The sequence below is a fragment of the Drosophila erecta genome, unplaced genomic scaffold (assembly GCF_003286155.1).
Source record: "Drosophila erecta strain 14021-0224.00,06,07 unplaced genomic scaffold, DereRS2 tig00000092-arrow-pilon, whole genome shotgun sequence".
Classification (NCBI taxonomy): domain Eukaryota; kingdom Metazoa; phylum Arthropoda; class Insecta; order Diptera; family Drosophilidae; genus Drosophila; species Drosophila erecta.
The window spans coordinates 9,007,515-9,031,950 of NW_020825207.1; the positions used below are offsets into that span (position 1 = coordinate 9,007,515).

At 45.7% G+C, this 24,436-nt stretch overlaps 5 protein-coding genes across 7 annotated transcripts; 2 read left to right on the forward strand and 3 right to left on the reverse strand.

Annotated features, from left to right (window-relative positions):
- Positions 1-218: 218 nt before the first annotated feature.
- On the reverse strand, positions 219-1,513 carry LOC6548527 (YJU2 splicing factor homolog). Its single transcript, XM_001975373.3, has 3 exons — positions 1,383-1,513; positions 760-1,328; positions 219-700 (listed from the first exon to the last, which is right to left on the reverse strand). Exons 1-3 carry the CDS (start codon positions 1,404-1,406, stop codon positions 277-279), a joined length of 1,017 nt encoding a protein of 338 aa, XP_001975409.1. The 5' UTR covers positions 1,407-1,513; the 3' UTR covers positions 219-276.
- Positions 1,514-1,727: 214 nt separating this feature from the next.
- Positions 1,728-8,743, reverse strand: LOC6548526 (phosphatidylinositol phosphatase PTPRQ). Its single transcript, XM_026981066.1, has 18 exons — positions 8,727-8,743; positions 7,211-7,325; positions 6,981-7,116; positions 6,807-6,919; positions 6,208-6,720; positions 5,994-6,146; positions 5,644-5,931; positions 5,268-5,578; positions 5,037-5,205; positions 4,854-4,976; positions 4,480-4,797; positions 3,968-4,309; positions 3,290-3,893; positions 3,026-3,225; positions 2,905-2,975; positions 2,706-2,840; positions 2,277-2,651; positions 1,728-2,214 (listed from the first exon to the last, which is right to left on the reverse strand). Exons 2-18 carry the CDS (start codon positions 7,302-7,304, stop codon positions 1,900-1,902), a joined length of 4,260 nt encoding a protein of 1,419 aa, XP_026836867.1. The 5' UTR covers positions 7,305-7,325; positions 8,727-8,743; the 3' UTR covers positions 1,728-1,899.
- Positions 8,744-9,366: 623 nt separating this feature from the next.
- Positions 9,367-15,431, forward strand: LOC6548525 (lissencephaly-1 homolog). 3 transcript variants are annotated; one of them, XM_001975371.3, is made up of 8 exons: positions 9,367-9,517; positions 12,649-12,756; positions 12,824-13,124; positions 13,187-13,343; positions 13,404-13,581; positions 13,647-13,782; positions 13,850-14,201; positions 14,263-15,431. In XM_001975371.3, exons 2-8 carry the CDS (start codon positions 12,719-12,721, stop codon positions 14,334-14,336), a joined length of 1,236 nt encoding a protein of 411 aa, XP_001975407.1. In that variant the 5' UTR covers positions 9,367-9,517; positions 12,649-12,718; the 3' UTR covers positions 14,337-15,431. The 3 variants fall into 3 exon arrangements, with proteins under 3 accessions (XP_001975407.1, XP_026835950.1, XP_026835949.1); XM_026980149.1 differs by lacking the exon at positions 9,367-9,517 and adding an exon at positions 9,564-9,695; XM_026980148.1 differs by lacking the exon at positions 9,367-9,517 and adding an exon at positions 12,252-12,347.
- A 317-nt stretch (positions 15,432-15,748) lies between these two features.
- On the reverse strand, positions 15,749-16,685 carry LOC6548524 (PRKR-interacting protein 1 homolog). Its single transcript, XM_001975370.3, has 2 exons — positions 16,461-16,685; positions 15,749-16,403 (listed from the first exon to the last, which is right to left on the reverse strand). Exons 1-2 carry the CDS (start codon positions 16,632-16,634, stop codon positions 15,795-15,797), a joined length of 783 nt encoding a protein of 260 aa, XP_001975406.1. The 5' UTR covers positions 16,635-16,685; the 3' UTR covers positions 15,749-15,794.
- A 231-nt stretch (positions 16,686-16,916) lies between these two features.
- LOC6548523 (protein clueless) lies at positions 16,917-24,378 on the forward strand. Its single transcript, XM_001975369.3, has 7 exons — positions 16,917-17,508; positions 19,080-20,172; positions 20,267-22,541; positions 22,601-22,726; positions 22,787-23,002; positions 23,064-23,275; positions 23,344-24,378. Exons 1-7 carry the CDS (start codon positions 17,295-17,297, stop codon positions 23,564-23,566), a joined length of 4,359 nt encoding a protein of 1,452 aa, XP_001975405.1. The 5' UTR covers positions 16,917-17,294; the 3' UTR covers positions 23,567-24,378.
- The last annotated feature ends 58 nt before the right edge of the window (positions 24,379-24,436 follow it).

A 24,436-nucleotide genomic window follows, 5' to 3' on the forward strand; every position in this document is an offset into this window, starting at 1 on the left:
TTACTTTTTGATTTGATTTATTTTTTGTTTGAATTTGAAATTAGTTTGCCTTATGATTGGCCTTGACAAAACTTGAAATGATACAAACTGAAACAAAGTCAAAATATTTAATAAAATGATGCATTATTCCAATATGTTATCGGAACTTTCACTCAATGGGATTCGCTGGAATGCGGCATGTTTCAAATTCCCAAGAATAAAACCATCGATTGCTTTTATTATTTGGACCTTCTTTAATCTGTCTTGAGTTGTTAGCTGTGTCAGGTAAACGCTTGGTCAGTTGGAATCCTCTGAGCTGTCACTGTAGGCAGCCAAGAGGGATAGTCCAACTGGAGCGGCAGCTGGCTGATTTGTAGCTTTAGTTTCCGGTGGTGCGGATGCAACTGAGGGCTGAGGTGCGGCTGGTTTGGATTCGCCTTGCGTCGTTCCAGTGGCTTCATTGGGCTTTGGATCAACTTGCTTCGCTACTGGAGTTGTCTTGGGTTTAACAAGTACCAAAGGAGCCTTTCTTTTGACCAGAGACTGCGCTGCAGATGCTTTGTGGGATGATGTGGCTGATACACTTAGCGTGCTGGGCTTAGCCTGTTTGGCTGGTGGTGGTGCTGGCAGTGGGTCCAACGGTTCCTCCTTGACCTCCTCAATAATTTCCTCGGCCACAACACGCGAGCTTCCTTCTGGCTTGTTCCTAAAGTTTACAGACCTAGGGAAATGCAATGTGTTAAAAATACAGCCTTCATAGAATATCTTGTATGGACCCACTTGATGAAGTCCTCGTCTTCTCGCTCCTCCCGCTCTTGGCGCTCTCTTTCCGTCTCCACCGTGTTGTACTGCTGCAGCAGAGTGTTGTAGTCCACTGTCTGCTGGCGGCGGTTGAGATCACGCAGCTCCTCCAGGCTCTCGATCATTTCGATCTCGTTGCGCGACTGTTGGGTGCGGTTCTCTAGCAGCTTCATGGGATTGTTTGCCTCCTCCTCGCGCAATTCCTGCTCCTCGCGGCGTGCCTGCTCCTCGGCCAGCTTGAGAGCCATGAAATTCCTGGTGGCCCCCGCCTCAATCTCGTAATCCGTGTTCTGCGGATCTGTCTTGAAGGAGATCTCCTGCAGGCATCGTGTGCACTTGATGTAAAACCGATAGATCCTAATGCCCAGGTAGGTTTCGTTCTCCACGTCCTCCTTGCGAGCATTGAACTTCTTGCCTTTGTATATGTATTCCCCACAGGTTTTGCAGCGCATATTAAATGGAGCCATCAATCTCACGGTGTACTGGCGGTTTTTCGCCAGTTTCATGCGCGGAATCTTCGACGGATCGAAGTCCGGCGGATAGTATTTCTGCAGAGGAGTCGGTCAAGTGCTGGTCTGTTAGCTTAACATGTATTTACTTACGTTTAAGACCTTTCGCTCGGACATTTTGAAGAGTAGGGTTTATTTTCTACTAAAATAAATAAAATATATTTATCTACCTAACAGTGCTGTAAAATGCCTGCAGTAAATAGTGCTGTAAGGCGTGCACCGCCGTTGTGAAAATATAGTTGTCTCGCTCTCTCTGTTTTCCAGTTATTACCGCCAAATTTGAATTTAATAAAAAGTGTTATAAATTGTTATACACTATATAAACTTGTTTTTAAGTTTACAAGTTATTTACTCATACCCTTAAACTTATTTAAATTATTTATTTCCGAATAAAAACAGTCCATCTAAATAATCAAGTTAAATAAAATGTAGTTTTGTGCTATACATGCCCTTCTTTATATATACAATTTATGTGCAAAAACAGTTTATCAAATGCAATTTCAAAATTTATATCCACGTTTCACTCCTAATTTACACTTTAGACACACATTTCTTTGGCTATTATTGTCAACACATTGTTAATACGAATGCTAAAAGAACACAGCTTCTCTCACATATTACTGCTCGCAGGTGGACCATCGTCTTCGCCTGGTGGGCTACTACTCCGCAGACCGGAGAACCGAGCAGGCAGCTGCAGACTGGGCACGTTCTCCACTTCGGACATCGGTGCCGATGACACGTAGTCGTCGCCGACATCCACGTCCGGAAAGCTCACCTTTTTGGGTGCTGGAATGGCGGGCAGAGTCTCGGATTTGGGACGCCCCTCCATTTTAAAGGCAGCTCGGGGAATCTTATGCTTGACCAGCTCATAGGTGCAGGCATAGAGGAACGTGTACTGCTGCTGCGTTTGCACCATTTTCATTCGCTAAAGGTTAGAGAAGTAGTAGGATAAATCTAATAGGTACAGGCTACCACTGAAAAACCCACCTGGAATCGCAGTTTTTTCACCGTTTCGAATATATTGATTTTCGACTCGCTCTTCAGTCGCTGCATGATCAGATCCAGACCTATAAAGGTGCCCGTTCTGCCCACTCCCGCACTGCAATGGACCACGATGGGCGAGTAACTGGGTCGCCGTTCCGCCTTCACCTTCTTCACGAACATTATCAAATGCATGGGATCCTCGGGCACGCCGTGATCGGGCCACTTTTTGAAATAGTAGTGGATCACCTTCTCCTTCAGTCCGTACTTGTCGTGCACAACGGTCAACTCAGTGCGGTCGTACAGCTCGAAAACCTCTTTGGACTTGATAGTCACAGACAATCCACGCACGTTATAAGGATAGTACTCGTGACACTTGATCTGTGGAGAAAACGATGGCTTAGCTTCGACTTCGAGGACCTAACATGTACCAACCGTATTGCCCTCGCGAAACTGGGTAACTTGAACAATAACCCGCACGTTGTACTGCAGGACCATGCGCCAAAAGTCCATCACACTCTCTGGTTTCGGTCCCTGGGTGGCTATGTACTCCTTCTTACGGGTGTGACCCTGTGAAGTAGGTGCATTTAAGAGGATCTCTTGAATTCTTGGATTATAGATAACCACAACTCACATCTATGAAGGAGGCATTGATGTAGTCCGATCCCTCCGCATCGATGTCCAGAATCACGCGATTCTTGTCGTCTATTAAATATGCAAATGCAAAAGGGTTTCCTATTATGAAATAAACTTACAGGGGTATATGTCCGCGTAGCGATTCTTGTGGCAACCCAATTCGGAGGCGGAGTAGCTGAGCTCCAAGGCCACAACGGTGATCTCCTTGAACTCCCTGGTCAGTTTCTCCGGCTTGGCGACCTCTGTATAAAAGATGGCAAAGTTCTTGGCAATGACATTGCCGAAGGGGTCCTCGATACCCTGACCAGAATCCCGTTTCCTGCACCAAAGGCAGTTAAGTCGCAGTTAAGTTTTTCTGCAGAAGATTGCCATCGTTGACTTACCAGTCCAATCGCTTTCGCACCCAGAAAACCGTCAAACCCAGCACGAAGGCCAGCAGCAGACAGCTGCAAACGCTCACCAGGATCAGGGTGACCTTAATGGCCGCCTTGGTCTTGAAGTTAAGTACGGCGGCGTCGCTGTAACCAGACGCGGTGAACAGTCTCACCACAACGTTGTAGTCCGTGTCGGCTAGCAGAGGTCCATTGCAGTAGGTTTTCTTGGTCTCGGAACACTTGTCCACTCCGATGGTGAAAACGATTTCCTTCTTGGATACTAGCTCTCCATCCCTTTGGCGACGTTGGACGGGTACCGGATGCCAGCGCTCCTCGGTTGTTTGGTACTCCAGGCTGCAGTCGCCGGTGCCATCTGCTCCGGCATCTTGGTAGGATAGCACCTTTGGCCAATCGCTGCTGACATCGTATTTGAGGCTAGGGACTCCAGCGCAGATCTTCTGGGAGACCATCAGTGCCACCCACTTGATGTCACCGTACTCGGATGTCATGATGTCGGCAGGCAGTCGGACAATGGCGGTTTTCGTTGGATTAGATGTCTCCTCGACGTTGGCACGCATTTGCTTGATCAGCTCTTCACTCGGAATGCTAGGCACTGCAAGAAGTTACATGGATGGTAATCAAGGGATTACTTATCCTTAAGGCTTATGCCACAATTCCGATACTTACGTCCCGGCGGCGACTGCCAATTGTCAGATACGCTGGCGCTCAACTGTTCCACATTGCGATTCTTCACGAACACCTCCACCGTATAGTCGACCTGCGGCTGTATATCCGTCTCCGTGTAGGACATTCGGCCCTGTTTATTGCCCCTGTCCAGTTCCACCGTCCGTTGAAATGCGTACGGATCGAAGTTCGTCCGTGAGCCACTAAAGTTCAGCTGGAAATACTCTATATCGCCATTGGACCTGCAGGGAACCTTCCAGGTGATTGTCACGTTCGCCCTGTAGACGGCGTTGTTGTTCTCCGGACCCTGGGACAGTACGCTCAACTCGGTCACTTTGTCGGATACTGCAAGGTTAGTTACATTGGTATTACTAGATGAACTTTCAATAGCCTTGATTGTGGGGGTTCAATCCGCAACACATTATCATATCATATAGTCCAAGAATTCTGCATCTATGCAGGATCAGCAATACTCTTTTAGATAATCAAGTGCACTTGATAAGGGTCTAGCTTACCTGCGGGCAAAGTGATTCCAATTACGGGTTCGGTATAGGTGCCCATTCCGAAGTCATTCAGTGCCGCGACCTGCATCATATATCGAACCGCCGGAGCCAGACCCGTGAAGTTCACATTAGGATCGCCCTTGGTCTCCGACTTGGTGTCCTGGGGCAGGTCGTCGCACTCCTCGGGCACAAAGTAGCTGGCCTCGTGGCGCATCAGGAATGCCTGGTAGTACTTCATGGGTCCATTTGTGTAGGTGGGCGGATCCCATTTGAACAGAAGGCTGTTCTCCGTGCTCTTCTCCAGCATCACATTCTCCGGCTGCTCGGGAACTGCAATTGGAATTCCATTTACATATGGGTTCCTTATAAAGATCGATATACCATACAATAGGCTGTGGTTTTCAGATTGGCGAGGACATATGGCTCGGAAGGTCCTGCCACATTGTAGAGTATTACTCTGCAGACGTAGACCGTGAACGGCGACAGTGGACTAAGACTTGCATTAAAACCTGAGAATGGAAGAGATTAGAACAGCGATCGTACAGCCATAGGATGTCCACAGGACCCACCTTGTTTGCTGTGTCCCTCCACATACCGTTCCGCATAGGGATTGCGCACCTCGGTGGTGGCATTGCAGGTGAAAAGCGCAAAGATCGTCGGACAGGTGTTGTTATAGTCCGCATTGAAGGCGGTTAACTCAATAAATTGGGGGCCAGCTTGCTTCATTTCCAGCTTGATCTGAAGCAAAATGTCTGCAGTTAGTCTACGTATTTAGGATTTATATTGAGGATGAGTGGTACCTTAGAGTTATCGACAATAGCTGCTTTGGTCTCGACTCCGACCTGTATGAGCTGGCCATCGAGGCTTTCCGTGGTATATGGGATTATCTGGATGATGTAGGCCTGGCAGGCCAGCAAGTTCTTGTCGAAAACCACCGTCGTGTTCTGGGTGGTAAGACTAAGGGCTTCGACCTCAACCTCCGTCTCATCCACCATCCAGCCGGACAGCCGGTAGCCATCGATGCAGAGATCGGCGTACTTGGGCGTCATCCAGACCACCTCCATCGAGTAGGCGCTTGGTTCCACTTCGGGATTCTGAACCGCGGAAGGCTCTGCAAGAAGGTAATCCGTCATAACTGCCGGATGAGTTGGGATGAGCTAGAGCGCTTTCACTCACGGTCCTCGGCAACGGTGCTCTGCTCCTGGTACTTGGTTCCAGTGCTTCCGTTTAGCTGATTGGGCACGATCTCCACCAAGTATATCCCGCACGGATCAAGGTCGTCGAAGGTAGCGAACGTCTCCTCAGTGACCACGTTAAATGTTTTGTTTTCCGATCGTTGGATGGGACCCGTCAGCGTTACATTGTAATTCGCCACACACTTGGCGTGATTTTGGGGAGAAGACCAAGTCCAATGCAACTGGGTGGGATAGGCGGCGAAACTGGGCTCATAGACCGCACTGACCACTAAAGCATGGGAGTATGGAGTTATGGGTTATTTGGTTATCTGGTTATCTAGTTGTACGCACTCTTTTCTGCCGAAGTAAACAGCTGAGAAGCCTTGGCCGTGCTGTTCTCGTTGATGAAAACCTCAAAGGTGTACAGCTCACATCCTTGAAGATCGGCTAGGATGTATTCCCTCAGCTTGCCATCGGCGGAGACATCGGTCCACTCGCACTCAACTGGTTGGAATTAATATAGCACATAGCTTAAAAGAGGTAATGAGGGGAACCTAATGATTACCTCTATCATTCGGCGGATCTGGTGTGGTCTCCATGGGCGTGGTAGTAGCATAGTCCACATCGTTCGTGCTATCCGTGCTGGTCTCTTCCGTGGTGGTATCCTGGTTTTGATCCGTTCCGCAATCGTTGCGTTGCCACTTGAAGACATAGTTGTTGATGCAGTTCTTCTCGGAGGGATCTCCCCACGTGACTACTGTAATGCCGCTGGCTAGGTTCGTTACGTTCATGAGGAGATCGCCGGGCTCCGCGTACAGGGTGTCCACATCGATGGCATCAATGTCCACCACGATGCTGGCGTTGTTCCGCGTCTCCAGGGTGATCGTGTGCGTAAGGCAGGCGCTTAAACTGACGAAAGTCTGAACACTTTTGTCGTTCAGCAGCTGAAAGGACTTGGTGTAGTCCGGCGCCTTTGCCGCGATTCCGAAGGACTCCACACAGGCGCGGTCGGTCGTCTGCCAGGTCACCTTGATTGTGTTTGCTGTGGCCTCCACTGAGGTCACATTGGTCCTGGGCTCTAGTGAACAAAAGATTATATGGGTTTTGGTTTTATTTCAAACTATCAGAGACTATGTATTAATATGTGAATATGTATTAACTCACGCTTATATTCAGTGTAGGCATTGACCGGTTGGTCAGAAGGCGATGGCTTGCCGACGACCTTTGACCGGAATGAGACCACCGACGTGTAGAAGGTGCAAGGATTAAGGTTTTCGCTAGAAATCATACGTATGTATATTAGTCCAAGATATCAAAGAACCCAAACGTTCTACCAACCACACGTGATCGGCGTTGGCCTCGGTTTCCGATCCGGATCCATTGCGACAGGTCACCTTATCGATGGAGTACTGGGCCTCGTTGGAGATGCTAAACCCGAGTGTATAGGCCGTAGAAACCACAGTCACATCCACCTCTGGAGGTACGCAAGTATTGGAATTAGTATTATTTGCATAGGTTCGATTCAATTTAACTATTAATGTTCTTTTAGGGAGCTAAATAATACTTACTCTCGGCCAGTTCCTGTCCTTGGACCCCAGCGATCCAGAGGGCAAGGATCAGTGCGTACACCCTGGACGATTGCTTCCACTCTGCGATGTGCATCTTAGGGCCTCATTGCTCCTGCTGCTGATACGGTGAGTAATGCGTTATTAATTTTTAATAACAAATGGTTATCGGCGTGCAGCTAAAGCAACCGGTTCCCTCTCGTGATTTTCCGCGATGCATTAACCTCGCCCAATTGCTAATCACTGGGCGGCTCCACACACTGCTTCATTTGTTTATAAACACAACAAATAAGAGTTCACTGGACGTGGGCAAACGAAAGGTGATTCGTAAACAATTAGTGGCCGCCGAACTTTCGTTTATCTCGCGATGTGGTATACGATTCTGGATCTCCAAGTTGCTGACCAGCGCAACAAATTAAAGCAATACATAAATTGCCTGCGAGCGATTTATGGTTATTTCACAAGCACCATAATGGATACCGAAATATCCGCGGAATGGATCGAGATACCGAAAAGGGGTCATATCAAGGTCGGGGCTTACGCCCAAATCCATGAATGCAGCGGAAACTCATGAGATTGAAGTTGAGAACGCGAGCAATGTTATGTCGAAATATTCTCTTTTTTTTGGATCCCTAGAATCTTATCACGCCACTTCAAATGCTGGAGAAGTGGCCAGCAGATATAGATACTGATAGTAATCTGGCTTGTTGGGCTACCCAATAATAATCGAAGAAAATTAACGACAGATTCGCTGAAATCGCTGAAAATCCGCCGAATCGAATGCAATTAATCAGAGCTCCGTTTGCAATCCCATCACGCAGTCGCGAATGAAATGGGGAATAGCAATAGATATAGACTATACCATATAGCCGATATGAGAAGTGCGTCACCGAAGCTCTCTAATCGAAAGAATTCCGCACTTCGAAATTGGTAGCACTAATTACTAATTTCAGTTGTCGCCGCAACGGAAGCAACCAAAGAAGACAGCTCTTTAAAGTAAATGACATAAAATGACATATTCCGATCATTATTGATGGCACACGGTTATCAGAAAGTGTGGAACAGTGACAATTTGCCAATGTCTGTGCACGATTGTTTAAACAAATCGCGGTGCGCGAACACCAAATAAGCCAATAATAACAATTTAACGGGTACGCGCGAACAAGCGACCTTTATCATCGGCATATAATCAGAGTCGGCCTGATAACACCCACCCATATGGGTGTCTGGCTCATAAATGGCTTTCGATTTCGGTATTTAAACGCCATAAGGCCTGGAAGATCTGCAACCGCGGAATTAGCCCACATTGCAAATCTGAATCATGTACATCTACATACATATAGCCACCGAATCCAGCGATATAGCGGCTATACTGTTACTGTCATAATGTAATGCCTACAAATGGCTGATTAAATCGAGCACTGATAACAGACGAGTCCCCAAATTTGGCAAATGATTTACATTACTCCGCAATTTCCCCAATGAGAGGTTGAGATTGTGTTCAAAACCGTGCACTCACAGATGCGGGCTAAAATTGTTTTTGATGTTTTGGGGGCGCGAGACCGCGAATATTTGGGCACTGAATATGAATAACGAATTTATCGCCCGAATGCCAGTAATTATAACCGTTTCCGCAGAGCGATTCTCGAACACTGAGCGCCAAAGGGAGTACTCCGTAAATCGGTTGTGTTGTTCTGGCGCTGAGTGAGCAGTGATAAGGAAAGTTTTCTCCCATCGCGAGTGTGTGAGTAAGATAACAACAAAGTCAGTTTACAATTAGCGAACTGCAGTGTTGACAATCGAAAGTCTTATAAATAAATGCAAGTACATATATGGTAAAAATAATTGGAAATCCATTTTGATCACTAACTGGCAAGCTGTGTGGTTCCGTACAAAAAGCTGACGAAGGTCAATTTCCTTATCAGTATTTCGAACTACGCGCCAATTTTTTAAGCTGTTCACACTGCGCTTGCTTGCAAGTAGGTGCTGAGCTATGATTTCCGAAACTTGTTCGTTACTCAATAATTTAATTTCTTAAACCTTATATTTAAGATTAGGTTAGCATGATTTAAAAAGTACTTATTTTGTTCATATATATTTTATTGGGCAGCTTCAACATCGCTGGCTTGCATCGATAGTAAATCGCTACAATCGATAGTCGCGTGATGCTTTTTCAGCTGCTTGCACCGCGGTCACACTAATCGAAGCATTTTCGTCCGCTCGTCAGTTTTCTGCGTAATTCTTTTCGTATAATTCGATTAAACATAAATAAATAAGCCTAATTCTAAATATATGAAAAACTAAATTGATGTAAGTAAAGTTCGCTGCAGAATGAGAACAAAAATCGAGTCGTCGCGTTGTAAAAAGAACTCCCAAGCGAATTGGATTTTTCGCAACCAAACTGTGTAATGGGCAACTGGGAAAAAATGAAAAAAAAAACGTCATTTGTAAAAAACGGCCAGTGACAGAGTGTTAGTGCGCGCGTCAGGTACCGAGTTTGATGTTTGGAGTCACAAAAATATTATATTCTATATATGCGATTGGATATTGTCCTTTTTCCCCATTTTGCATATTGCCTTTGGGACATTTCTTTCTCTTGGCCCCTCTCTCTATCCAAGATGGCCGTCGTAACAGTATTTTCGTTCAAACTGTTGTTGTTATTGTGTTTGTTATTGAAAAGAGAATGAAAAAACTAGCGAAAGAGTTATGCAAATTATGCACAAAAAAATAGTGTGTTGAACAAAAAGGCGATCAGTAAATAAGTGGAGAAACGAACTACGATTACATTTTATTTACAACCACCAGAAAGCGATGACACATCGCGTGCGTTGGTGTGCGTGCGCGAGTGTATGTGTGCGAGTGACGATGTCTGTGGATTTTCGCGCATGTGTTGGAGTCCTCCCCCTCGCCAAAAGTAGAATTGATCGATTTTTAGCCAAGTCGAGTCCCCGAACTGGCCGATTCCTTGCATATATGTACTTCCCGTTCCCCCATAGACCAACACCTATTACTGGGCAAACCAGTTCTGCCAATGCACAAGAAATCTCGTTTTATTTTCTTCGTTGTGCTTGTGTTGTTGTTTGTTTTTTTTTTTTACAGTTTTCCGTTTTGGGCTTTTTGCTGCGGCATTCTTATAGGTATTCAAGACCCGTTGCGATTTCCCAGAATGTGTGGAAAGCGCTCCTGACACTGCAAATTGTTTCTATTATCTGGTGACGAGCTTTTTGCACGTTCCCAGCAGTGGGTTAAAGAAAGGCAAAACAGAAACTCAGCGCTTAACGGTTAGTCCCTGCTTTCAATGCCCGCCTAGGGGTTAAAGCTGGAGTTCAAAGCTTTTTTTGGCTATTGTTTTCCTTTTCCCTCTCTCTTTTTGCACTTGAAATTGCAGTTGCATTTGCTCGCCGGCGCGTTTGTGTGAGTGTGTGCTAATCAATGAAACACGCAAATAAACAAGCAAAGGCAAGTGCAAGGTCTGTTTGCCAGAGCGGGAGAAAGAGAAAATCAGCAAGCGAATCCAAACGAAAGGGGGAGTGAGAGGGAGAGAAAGATCCTTAAAATACAAGACTTTACTGTGTGTGTGTGAGTGTGATGTATTCAGCCCTGGTATATTCCCCTTGCCAACTATCTCGCTCTCACGCCCACACGAGACCATTTAAAATTCAAATATTAAATTTGCTTGGGCAAGTGCAACAATGAGAATAGCATATTTTTTCACTGATTTAGTAACATTTCTGGTGTGGCGTGCGACCCAAACGCCCCTTCCCATTGTTTTACTTCCCCCATGTGGCATACACCCACAGCTTTACGGTTACAATGCGCATGGCTTTGTGCTTCGGAATGCCTGGTTGCCACAACACAAACAGTGTTGACTCCGTTCGGTGCTTCGGGGGCTTAAGGGACCCCCACCATCTTAACCCCACTTTGCTGCCCACGCTCCACTTTTCCATTAATACTCGTGACGTTCGCAACGCTTTTCATCGATTTTCCTGGGATATATTTAGATGCGCAGTTAGCGCGCAGCCAAACATCCACCCACAATATGCAAATGATGACCGCCAAGTGCTCCACTACAGCTGATAAGACAGTATAGGAGTAGTCCGAGTCGCGTCCAGCCGCATGACTCACGGCTATATTGAGTGGCGGTTCCGAATCGGATTCGACTGCGAACCCGTTTGGTCAGTTTTTGCTTCTTGTTTTTTTTTTTTTTTTTTTTTTTTTTTTTTTTTTTTTTTTTTTGCCACATTTGCTAGTTCAAAAAAATCGTTAAATATCATTTGGCCAAAAATAATTTGAAAACGTCATTTCCTAGTCCGTGATGTGTGAGAGTGTTTCTTACAGGTGGGGTCAGGATATTAGTTCTGAATTATAGATGTTTATGTTTTCAAAAAATATTTTGCTTAGGACATTGCAGTTTTTCTGTTTTTTTTTCAAGCTGCATATATTTATTAGAAAAGAAATTATGAAAGGTTGCAAGATCGTATAATAAATACTTTAAACAACGTTTTAGTACGAATTAAATTAGGTAATAAGTAAACGAATTCGGTTTGATGCTATCAATTGCACCTCCGGTGTCCGTGCTTGTTCTGCTTCTTCGCTCGCACGCTCTTTCGCAGCCTTATTTACCTATAAGAAGTTGCTTGAACCACCGTTAAGTCCGGCTAATTGGCTTTGCCTTGCCGTAGATTTTCCTTCACTGGTTTTTGTTGGCAACGCGTCATTTGTCCATCGTTATCAAGTACGCCAGATATGCGTTCGCTATTTGTTTCCGATTGGTGCTGTTTTATTGCGTGCTATACCCGTGATTTGGCCACCTTGAGTTCATTGAATAGGTTTTGCAGTCCAAAAAACACGGGCACTAATCATACAAACACCGCTCCCCTGTATTGTTTGTACCTAATTCCATGTGGAATCGACCCTTGAACTCACCGATGACGAGTGCAGTTCGATTGCAGGGTAAGCAAATGGTCGTTCGCTTTAAGCTTTGCCAAAGTTTCAATTATCATTTTTTTGCCCAATTATTCGAGGTACGGGCAACTCAAAAATGTGTGCCACAAACCAAAGACGATGATAATGATGATGCTCCGCTTTGGGTTTTGGGAGTAAAGAAGAGAATAAAAACAGTATAATGACTTGACGAAAGGTGAGCATAGGAAACTGAAATACTGATGCCAAAAAAACCAAGAAAATGTGGGTGACTTGCCCTCCATGAGAACTCAAACGAAACTGGCTGGCATTTTTGGCATTTAAGTTTTGCGAAACCAATTTCCTGTCTCCGGCACAGAGATTCATCATTATACAGTAGCATTTCGTTAGACGAACCACAAATTACACATAATTCTCTATAATGAAATGGATTTCAAAATATATAGGAAATATATTATATATCTGACTGCGGGAAGAACTACTGTACACATATTAAGTGTCCACCTTTTCCATTGCAGAATTACACGAATTGAAGGCGGAAAATCGAATCGAACGAGAGAAGCAAAACAAGCCAAATAGGAAAACAGTATGAAAATGGTGTTGTCGCAGCGGCAGCGCGAGGAGCTGTAAGTTCTAGACGTCTGACATAAGTGTACCCTTTAAACTAATCTAATCTAATTCTACCCCCATCAGTAACCAAGCGATTGCCGATTATCTGGGCTCAAATGGCTACGCCGACTCATTGGAGACCTTCCGTAAGGAGGCCGATCTCAGCACAGAAGTGGAAAAGAAGTTTGGCGGACTACTGGAGAAGAAGTGGACGTCCGTCATCCGGCTGCAGAAGAAAGTTATGGAATTAGAGGCTAAGCTTACTGAAGCTGAGAAGGAGGTCATCGAGGGTGCGCCCACAAAGAACAAACGGACGCCTGGCGAGTGGATACCGCGGCCACCAGAGAAGTTCTCCCTGACCGGTCATCGTGCCAGCATAACGAGGGTAAGTCGGCCTCAAGTCGATGAACAAGTTGATAAAAAACTACATATACTTCATTATTGCAGGTAATTTTTCATCCCATCTTTGGTCTTATGGTTTCCGCATCCGAAGACGCCACCATTAGGATTTGGGACTTCGAAACTGGCGAATACGAGCGCAGTCTGAAGGGACACACGGACTCGGTGCAGGATGTGGCATTCGATGCCCAGGGCAAGCTTTTGGGTAAGACCTTGACACATTTAAAATTGTAGAAAGACACTAAGTTTGTTTTATTTAAAACAGCTTCCTGCAGCGCGGACTTGTCCATCAAATTGTGGGATTTCCAGCAGAGCTACGAGTGCATCAAAACCATGCATGGTCACGATCACAATGTCTCGTCGGTGGCCTTTGTGCCGGCCGGAGATTACGTACTCTCTGCATCGCGGGACCGCACCATTAAAATGTGGGAGGTGGCCACAGGGTGAGTAAAGAAGATCGCTTCGTATAAAGGATATATCTGACCAGCATGTGATTTCTTACCCTCAGCTACTGTGTGAAAACCTACACAGGCCATCGAGAGTGGGTGCGAATGGTGCGAGTGCACATCGAAGGCAGCATCTTTGCCACATGCTCAAATGATCAGACAATACGTGTTTGGTTGACGAATTCAAAAGACTGCAAGGTGAGCATGGCGAGTTATAGCTTCAGCTGACGATGAAGAGTCTAACGACGGTTTGATTCTTCTGCAGGTTGAATTACGCGATCATGAGCATACTGTGGAGTGCATTGCCTGGGCGCCGGAAGCCGCAGCCTCTGCGATAAACGAGGCAGCCGGAGCGGACAACAAGAAGGGCCACCACCAGGGCCCGTTCCTGGCCTCCGGCTCTCGCGACAAAACCATTCGCATTTGGGACGTGAGTGTCGGTCTGTGCCTGCTTACCCTGAGTGGCCACGACAACTGGGTGCGTGGCCTGGCATTCCATCCTGGTGGCAAATACTTGGTGTCGGCCAGCGATGACAAGACTATTAGGGTCTGGGACTTGCGCAACAAGCGATGCATGAAGACGCTATACGCGCATCAGCATTTCTGCACCTCCATAGGTGAGTCACAAACCAATTGTGTATATGAAATGTATTTTAATTACCATGCGTTTCCTTGCAGATTTTCACAAAGCGCATCCGTACGTTATTAGCGGTAGCGTAGATCAAACAGTTAAAGTCTGGGAATGTCGTTAAATTAAGGAAAACTCGGCAAGGGTTCTGCTTACTTCTCAATTTAAACATAAATAAAGCTAATATATTAAATCACATACCCACACACCACGCCCACACATACGAGCAGTCTCAGCCACCTTCGCGGAAGTTTATTTTCCAGACGCTTTCTGTGTCAGCGTCCGAAAGCAAAATGAACATATTGTATTTTAAAACTGAATGAAACCGGCGAAAACGAATTATTTATTTAATTGTACGACCTTCTAACTAAACTAACTACCTACCTACTATACAAAGTACATAAACATAATGCCTAAAATATACCTACATACGATTATCGTTTAAAGTTAAAGCCCTCCTTTATAAACCAGCACAGGCTCGCTAAACAAACAGACATGAATTTGTCGTAGAATTCGATGAGAATGAAAGGTATTTACAATTGTAAAATGTATTTCATTCGACAGCTAGTTGTACCATGTGGCGCAGAAATGTATTTCCATCCACAAATGTACCCGAGCACTCGCACTCACTTGAAAAAATTCAATGACGTTAATGTGTTTTAGTGTTTGCAATGTATGCATAATAATAGCTAAATTCGCTGAAAAAAAATATAAGCAAAAAGTATTGCAACATCTAAGAAAACTTGTACTCACAAAGAGAAGTTTGCTAATGAGAATTACTTGAAGTGCAACATGCTTTTTATCATAATTGAGGTAGTTTTTACGATAACAGTTTTGCTTATTTTAACCGTATTCACTTTACGCAATTCCTGTTTTGTGTTCTTTTTTCGCGAAAGGATCTTCAACAAAAACAAATACCTTTCAAAATGCTTACAAATTTAAGTTGGCTTTAAGTTCAAAATATAATTTACTTTTACGGTTTACATAGTAGAAAAATGCTGCAAATTTATTTGTAATTGTTTATTTAAGAGCAACGGCAAAAAATATACCTATATATAAATATAATATAAATAATTATTTGTGGAAAAGCGAGAAATCATATAGATGTATCTGAAAAAAGGCAGAAAAATGCAGCAATTAGAAGAAACGATTTTTCGGATTCAAAGAAATCTAATTATTGAAAACAATAAAATCTTGCTTCTTCAAGAAACCAGAAAAACTATGTTTGTACCCAAACTTTAGACGGTGGTTTTCTGTCAAGGGTATAATTAAATATTGACTTTGTATTGCCTTCGATGTCAAATTTTGAAAGCATTTATTATACTCGAAAATGCAACATTTGATGCACCTTATTAATGTAAGACAACAAAATGCGCACTAAAGCCATGACAACTCAATGCATAATTCGCAAACAGCTTTCTTCTCAACCGAACTGCTTTAGAAAGATGGCCTCAGATGAGAACCCCTAGATACTGGCGACGTATAGCAATCGCTTAATATATATTACAAAAGTACTATGAATAAAACCGCACTTTGTTTTATTAATCTAGACGGTTTATTGATAGGAATACAATCGAAGGTACTAGGGCACAGGCTTGTCTTGTTCTTGGTCCACATCTTGGGATACATTTGTAGCTCCAGTGCTTTCTGATTCCACTGCCTTTGCGGATTCAACGCTTTTGACAGTAGATTCTGCGCTGATGGCTTCCGTACTTGAATCTATTGCCTCTTCGTTTGGAGTTTTCTGTGTGTTATTTTCGGCGGACTCCTTGGAGGCCACCTCCTGTTCTTCCTCTGGACTGGTTTCTGCGTTTTCTTTCGTGGGCTCTTCCTCGGAATCTGTGTTACTCGCCTCCGAGGCTTCATTAGCCAGTGGCTTCTTGTCCTCCCTTGGCTTTTTGGCCCTCTGTTTTTTCTTCATCCGTTTGGCTCTTTTCTTAGCAGTTTTTTCCTCGGCCGCACGTCTATTGTCGTCCAACTTCTGCTGGTAGGCTTCATCTGCAACTTCGCGGGCACTCTGGTTCTGAATGTTCTTTTGGCGAGCGTACTCTTTGCGGCGTAAGTGACGGTACACATGGAACTCGCCGGAACCCGCTCCAGCACTACTTCCCATTACATTCCGCACGAATGTGGGCACCGAGGACATGAAGTCCCGCTCGCGACGCTGCTCCGGTATGATCACGGGCTTGTCCTGGTTATAAAAAGTCCATTAATGTAAATTCGACCCAGCTATCCAATGCAAACATACCGGATTTTTCATGAGCTTCTCCAGCTTCAGCCGCTGTAGATCGGTGGCGGTTTTGACGAACGGTCGCATGGGCTTGTCCTTTTCATCAGAATCGCTTTGTCCAGATCCTGCATTCTTCTTTTTTTTCCTTGGTTTTTGTTCGGACTCTTTTACCAAATTCTTTATAAGCGACATGTTTGTTTGCTTTAAAGTAGTATTTTATGTGTGGCTGTAATGCAAGTATTAAAAAATACCTGCCGAAACAGAGCTTGATCTTTTTTTTTTTTGTCTAGTTCTACATAAATAATTTTGATATAAATTTGATAAATTTACACATTAATATAATATAATAAATTGTTCTTAAACAAAATCCAAAAATATATATTGGTATTCGTGTTCGTGCGTTGGACCCCCATCACTAGTTGTAGTCCATCTCCATTTATACACAGCATATAAGTAAATACCAAATATAATACCGCAGCAAGGCCACTTCCAGCGGTATATTTAAACTTTCAGCCGGTGGTCACACTCTCAGCCGTCAACAACATAACGCGTTATTTTCTAGCGAATCGGCCGATTTATATCTTCGATAAGTAATGTGCTGAAAAGAACAAAACTACCAAAGACCCACTTGTCATAAATGCGTACGAGATCGTTAACCAAACAACAATCACGTTCGCAATCGACCAGAAAGACACTCGTAATCGAACCGAAATCATCCCGAGCTCGGCGAGCGGTTAGAGTTGTGTAACACGGACGGTCGGCCCCAAAAAAAAAAAGAAGAAACGTGAACTAGAACTCTGTGTCTCCTCCGCTGGTTTTGTTGAGTTTTTGGCGAGCAGGTTAAGCACGAGCATGGCGCTTGAGACAGAGGCAAAGAATTCAAATGCAACGGCCACGAGCGATGCAACAGCAACTAAGGCCAGCGGCAAGGCCAAGGAGACTAACAACACGGCCGGCGGCAAAAAAAATCTGAATCCGATTCCGAATTCAAATCACCAGAATTCGAATCAGAACTTGGTCAATGGCAATGGCACGGCTGCCGACGGGCCGGCTGCGAAGAAGAAAGGTGCGTTAAACTTTCCGCCTACGCCCATGTCCACTCAACCAACCAACCAACCACCCACCCACTCAGCAACCCATCCTCACTTCCCCATTTTTTTTGCTACCTTGGAAACTGCCTCAATATTTTATTTGCCACAAAAGCCAATCACATAACATTTTTAACATTACGTAATGGGCTTTTTCTCCCCTATAATGCCTTAAAAGCGGCGCCGTTGTCTATGGCTGCCCCTCCGCCCCCTTGTACGAGCCTTCCCTTCCCTCCCTCCCTAAAAACCGCGTGCGTTACAATTGCAATCGTAAATGTGTGAATGTATGTGAGTATTGGAGTTAAGTGCGTGCGTGTGTACTGCAAGTGTGTTGCTCCCACCGCTCTCTCTTCCTCTTGGCATGGCAACGCACATGTTATTAACCCGGCAACGACGGCGAAATGTTCATTAACCCCCCGGGCGGATTTCTTGTTGCGTTTAACCTACAATTAACACGTGCGCGGCCCGAAATGCATGCACTTAACACACGCAAATTGTACGACAATTATGTAAATCATGTTTTCTATCCGTAGACGCATCGCTCTAGACTTCGTCTCTTTGTCTCTCTGGTTCCCTTGCGGTTAATGAACATTGTACTTATCACTTTTGCTTTCTCCTCTCCCACTCTCTCTTTGCCACTCGCACTCTCTCTATCTCTCCCTCCCTCTCACTATCTCACAGTGCTGTAATTTAGTATACGGCTGTTGAAATTAGCATGGTTGTGTTAAGTCGATTCCATTTTCCTGAGAGATGAGAGATCGAAAGGAGATTGGATTATTCGGCGGACTGTTCGTACGGACTCCGAACGAACCCGGCCCCTTTGGCCTTATCAGCTCGCTTGCCCCTTCTGTTTGTTTTTCTGCTGTTTTGTTGTAAATCGATGTATATAGGCATACACACATGCATAAGTACATGCTGTGTGCTTGCCGGCGGACACAGACACACTGAGAGGCGAAAGTATGCGAACAGTATTGTTATGTAAAAATCGGAGCCAGGAAGTAAACATGACTACGTACCTCTTTCAATATTATTTGTGTTTTGTCACAAAATTAAAAAACAGAAACGCGAAATTTATTTATCCTTACTTTCTGATTGCTTTACGTAACTAACACAATTTTGCTAAATATTCTCAAAATTAAATCTTAAAACTTTATACATATTACATTAAAACCAATAACAATAAAGAATGGGAAACCCCTAAACTATAACATAAACTTTGCAGAAATGTATATACTTGGAAACAGAAAATATTTGAGAATTATGTTCATGTTTTTATTCTTAAAAACAAATCAAGAGCCCGTTATTCAGTTATGTATGTATATTTTATATGATAAGGTAGTCCTCATAATTATGTGGAACAGGTACATGTCATAAAACCCTATGAAACCCTCTCCGAACGACTCAAGAACGGGTCGGCTAGTAAAAAATAATAGATTCATAAAAGATTCGTCTAAGAGACATGGGAACAAAAGTCGGTCCAAAGTTCACGTTTCCCCCTATACATCTAACAATATTGAATAACAAATTACTTTTTTTTTCGCCCATGCAGGCAAGAAGAACCGCAACAAAAGCCCGCCTGAACCAACAACCGAAGCCGTTCTGAGCAACGGGCATGCCGAGAAGTCCACATTGGTGGACGCAGTTGAGGACAATGCCGATGCCGATGCAAATGCCAATGTGGAGAAACCGGAAGATGGAGGAGCACCGGATGCTGAGGCCGATGGTGAGGACATTGATCTGGACGCCCTACAGGACGTTGGCATCACGGTAAACATCAGCAGTCCCGGCGCAGACCTGTTGTGCGTTCAGCTGTCCAGCATGGAACTGGTGCAGGAAATCCACCAGCTGCTGATGGACCGCGAGGAGACGTGCCATCGAACATGCTTCTCGCTGCAGCTGGACAACGCGACGCTTGACAATTTCGCCGAGCTCAAGGCAATCAGTAACCTGGAGCAGGGCTCGACCATCAAGGTGGTAGAGGAGCCGTACACCATGCGAGAGGCTCGTATTCACGTGCGCCATGTCCGTGATCTTCTCAAAAACCTTGATCCGGCCGACGCATACAATGGCATTGACTGTACATCGCTGACCTACTTAAACACGATCACCCAGGGTGATTTGTTGGATAAGAAGAAGACGCGACCGGATTCTGTGGACTGCACGCCGCCCGAGTATGTGACTCCGGGTGTAAGTGAGCCGCCACTATTGCCATTGCATCCGAATGTGAAGAACGCTAAGGGACCGCAGGCTCTTAAGGTACTGACTACATCCGCCTGGAACCCGCCACCCGGTCCCAGAAAGCTGCACGGGGACCTTATGTATCTGTACGTTGTCACAATGGAGGAGAAACGATTCCACATCTCAGCCTGCTCCAAGGGCTTTTACATCAACCAGTCGACGGACGACACCTTTAACCCCAAGCCCGACAATCCCAGCCACCTCAGCCACTCGCTGATCGATCTGCTTTCCCACATATCACCATCGTTCCGACGTGCCTTCCAGACCATCCAGAAGCGACGCACCATGCGTCATGCCTTCGAAAGGGTAGCTACGCCCTACCAGGTGTACCAGTGGGCATCTCCCACCTTGGAGCACACCGTGGACGCCATTCGTGCCGAGGATGCATTCAGCTCAAAATTAGGGTAAGTTGCCCACAAAGTTTTTATTAGTCTAGTTCTAGCTAGTTATTAGTAATAATAGTTATTAATTTGTACCCTTGGTCCTTTCATCCCCCAGCTACGAAGAGCACATCCCCGGACAGACACGGGACTGGAACGAAGAGCTGCAGACGACGCGGGAACTGCCAAGAAAGACACTGCCGGAGCGCTTGCTGCGCGAGCGCGCCATCTTCAAGGTGCACGGGGACTTCGTGACCGCCGCCACGAGGGGCGCCATGGCCGTTATTGACGGCAACGTGCTAGCCATTAATCCCGGCGAGGACCCCAAGATGCAGATGTTCATTTGGAACAATATCTTCTTCTCGTTGGGCTTTGACGTGAGAGACCATTATAAGGAACTGGGCGGCGACGCAGCTGCATTTGTTGCCCCACGATACGACCTGCACGGCGTGCGTGTCTACAATGCAGTGGATGTTGAAGGATTATACACCCTGGGAACCGTGGTAATTGATTATCGCGGCTACCGCGTTACCGCCCAATCTATTATTCCCGGAATTCTGGAGCGGGAGCAGGAGCAAAGTGTGGTCTACGGCTCCATTGACTTTGGCAAGACGGTGCTCAGCCATCCCAAGTACTTGGAGCTTCTTAGACAAGCCGGAAAGCATCTGAAGATCTTGCCACACGCAGTGCTTAATGAGCGGGATGAACCCGTGGAGCTGTGCTCCTCGGTGGAGTGCAAGGGCATTATTGGCAACGATGGTCGCCACTACATCCTCGATTTATTGCGCACCTTCCCGCCAGACGTGAACTTCCTGAAGCTTCAGGACGTGCAGCTGAGCAAGGAATTGGTTGATATGGGCTTCCCCATCGAGCACCGGCACAAGCTGTGCTGCCTGCGCCAAGAGCTGCTGGAAGCTTTTATCGAGGATCGACATGTTAGCTTTATCCGAATCGCGGCTGTGCACCTTCAGCAGCTTAATGCCAAGAAGCAGTCTGAAAAAGCGGAGGGAAATCCTGTTCCAGCCTTAGAAGGAGCAGAAGCTGTAAGTAAAGTGAACGGGGCTGATAAAACCGATGTTAAGGAGGAGAAGAATGAGGAGAACGAGAAGGCGCAGTCCACTGCCGGCGACACAAAGACCGCCGAGGCCATGGTTAATGCCATTCGGGAGGCACAGTCCAATGTAGCAACGTCGAACGAGGTGCAAGCTGCCGAGGTAGTTAAACGGGCTTGCGCCGCCGTTGGTTCGCTAAAGGAGAAAGAGTTTGACTTCCGTTTCAACCCCGACGTGTTCTCGCCCGGCATTCGTCACGTGGATGGCGAGGAGGGCACCTGCAGCTCGCTGGCAAAACAGAAGGTGCTCGTACAGGAAGCAGCCGAGTTCCTCGTCCTCAAGCAGATACCCGCCTTCGTCAAGGAACATATGACCCATTCTTCGCCACCAATTGATGGCCAGAGTCTAACGGAATCCTTGCACAGTCACGGCATTAACGTGCGTTACTTGGGCAAGGTTATCAAAATATTAAACCAAATGCCTCGCATGGATTACCTGCACAGGATCGCTGTCCTCGAGCTTATCGTACGGGCCACCAAGCACATCTACTATACGTACATGCAGAATACAGAGCCGCTGCACCTCTCTGCTGCCATCAGCCACTTCCTCAACTGTCTGCTGACCAACGGACCCGTCAACCCGGCCGTGAGCAGCGAGGAGGCGCACAAGAAACGCGGGAACGGCGGAAAGCACAACAAGCACAAGTCCTCCAAGGGCGGAAAGGGTCAGCAGCAACAGCAGGCGACTGGCAATCAGAACGGCAGCTCGTCTGGCTCCTCCAATGGTTCATCCGTATCCGATTGGACTCTGATGACGCCCCGATCCCTGTGGCAGCAAATTCGTAAGGAGGCCAAGGTCTACTGGGACTGGGAATTGGACTGTGACTCGATTGAGACGGCGGTATCCAAGTACGGCATCCTGCGTATCAGTCTGCTGCGCGCCTTCTGCCTGAAGGTTGGCATTCAGGTGCTGCTGCGAGAGTACAACTTCGAGTCCAAGCACAAGCCTACCTTTGGCGACGACGACATCGTCAATGTCTTCCCAGTTGTGAAGCACATTAGTCCCCGGGCCACCGACGCCTATAACTTCTACACCACGGGACAGGCCAAGATCCAACAGGGCATGTTTAAGGAGGGCTATGAGCTAATCAGCGGAGCACTCAACCTGCTAAACAACGTGTTTGGGGCATTGCACCAAGAAAACGGATCCTGCTTGCGCATGCTGGCCAGGCTCAGCTACCTCTTGGGTGATGCCCAAGATGCTCTTGCGATCCAACAGCGAGCAGTGATCATGAGCGAGCGGGTGAACGGCATGGACCATCCCTCGACCATTTTGGAATACGTATGTGCCTTAGCTGCGCCTTTTAAGTTCAATTAATATCGTTATTCTTCCTCCTTCAGACACACCTATCACTCTATTCGTTTGCTAACGGACATGTAGGAATGTCCCTTAAGCTGCTGTACAGAGCTCGCTATCTGATGGTGCTCATCTGTGGCGAGGATCATCCGGAAGTGGCACTGATCGATGTAAGCTCACCAAGTTTGTGGAAAATCTGATTAAAAAACATGGAATGCCTTTATTTCCAGAGCAACATCAGTTTGATTTTGCACGCGCTGGGCGAATACGAGTTGTCGCTGCGGTTTATCGAGCATGCGCTCAAGCTGAATCTGAAATACTTTGGTGACAAGGCTATGCCCGTGGCACTCAGCTATCACCTGATGGCCCGCACACAGTCCTGCATGGGCGACTTCCGCTCAGCGTTGAATAACGAGAAGGAAACATACTCTTTCTACAAGTCTCAGGTGGGTGTATACTAAACTAGTTCTCGGGAAATCAAGCTGAATACTACATTTTACTAAACAGCTTGGCGAGAACCACGAGAAGACCAAGGACTCTGCCGAGTGTCTGCGCCTTCTGACCCAGCAAGCTGTGCTGCTGCAGCGCAAGATGAACGATATCTATTCCAGTGGCAAACTGACCAGTGACCTGCCACCCATCCACATTACACCACCGTCGATGGGCTCGGTCCTGGACATGTTGAACACCATCAATGGCATTCTGTTCGTAAAGATAAGGTGAGACCTACATTGCGTTGCCTTTTAACAAGCGATTTTCTAACTTGTATTCTATCGACTTATTGTAGCCGAAAAGACATTGTTAAGGTGCGCAGCGAAATTGAAAAGCATTTCAAGGCCGATAGCCCCGAGAACGAGGTAAATGATGCTATCAGCTCCATTGTGGCTGCTGCTAACAACAATGGTGAGGCCGAGGATGCGGTCCCCAAGGATGTTGAGGAGCAGAAAGAAGCAGGCACGCAGCTAACAAATGGCGAAAAGGCGGCAGCCACTGAGGCGACTTCAAGTTGAACACTCCAGGAGGGCGAAGTTTAACAATCGAAAGTCCCAACAAGTCACAAAATTTGCCGCCTGTTCATTGCATTGCCGTATCGTTAATCGTATCGTATTTTGGGACTGAGCAAAATTAATGCATTCATGTTTTGAACTACTACAGCAATGACCTACCACCAACTCTAACATCAAAAAGTACCAACATCGTAATAAAACATAATTGTATATGTTTTTCTTAAAGGCTGCTCTTGTACTGCTCACACACATCGCATCGCGTCGTATTTAAGAATACGCTAGAACGTCCTATAACCATTTATGGAATAGGTCAATAAAATACTTTTAGACTTAGTAAAGCAAACTATCAACAACACTATTAAGCATCCTATCCAACAACCAGATATCACCCAAAAATCAGCTATAACAGAAAGTTGACTTGTTTTTAAACGCGAAAAGTCGTCTAGCTCTAACACCTATATGTTTTGCCAACCATTTGCAAACCCGTCAAATGCCTTTTATAGTTTGTAATCGATTGCGCGTAATTATACCCATTACTAGAAACCTATGCAGCAGGGAGATATATTCCTAATCAGGATCATTAGCTGCCGAGTCAATCCGTCTGTCTGTCTGACCGTATAAACTAAAAAAGCTAGAATGTTGAAATGAGACATGCAGATTCTAGTCAAGCCTACGTTGTGCCAATTTGTTTGAAAACATTAAAAGCCGATAAATACAAAACATTTGCATATTTGTGTAACTATTTTACTTGCCTATTTCTACCGCTGCAACAAATTTAGGAAATATCTTCCTAGCTGAGTAACGGGTATGTGATAGTCGAGCAAATCGACTATAGCGTTCTCTTGTTTTATTACGCATTGTTTTTGTTAAATC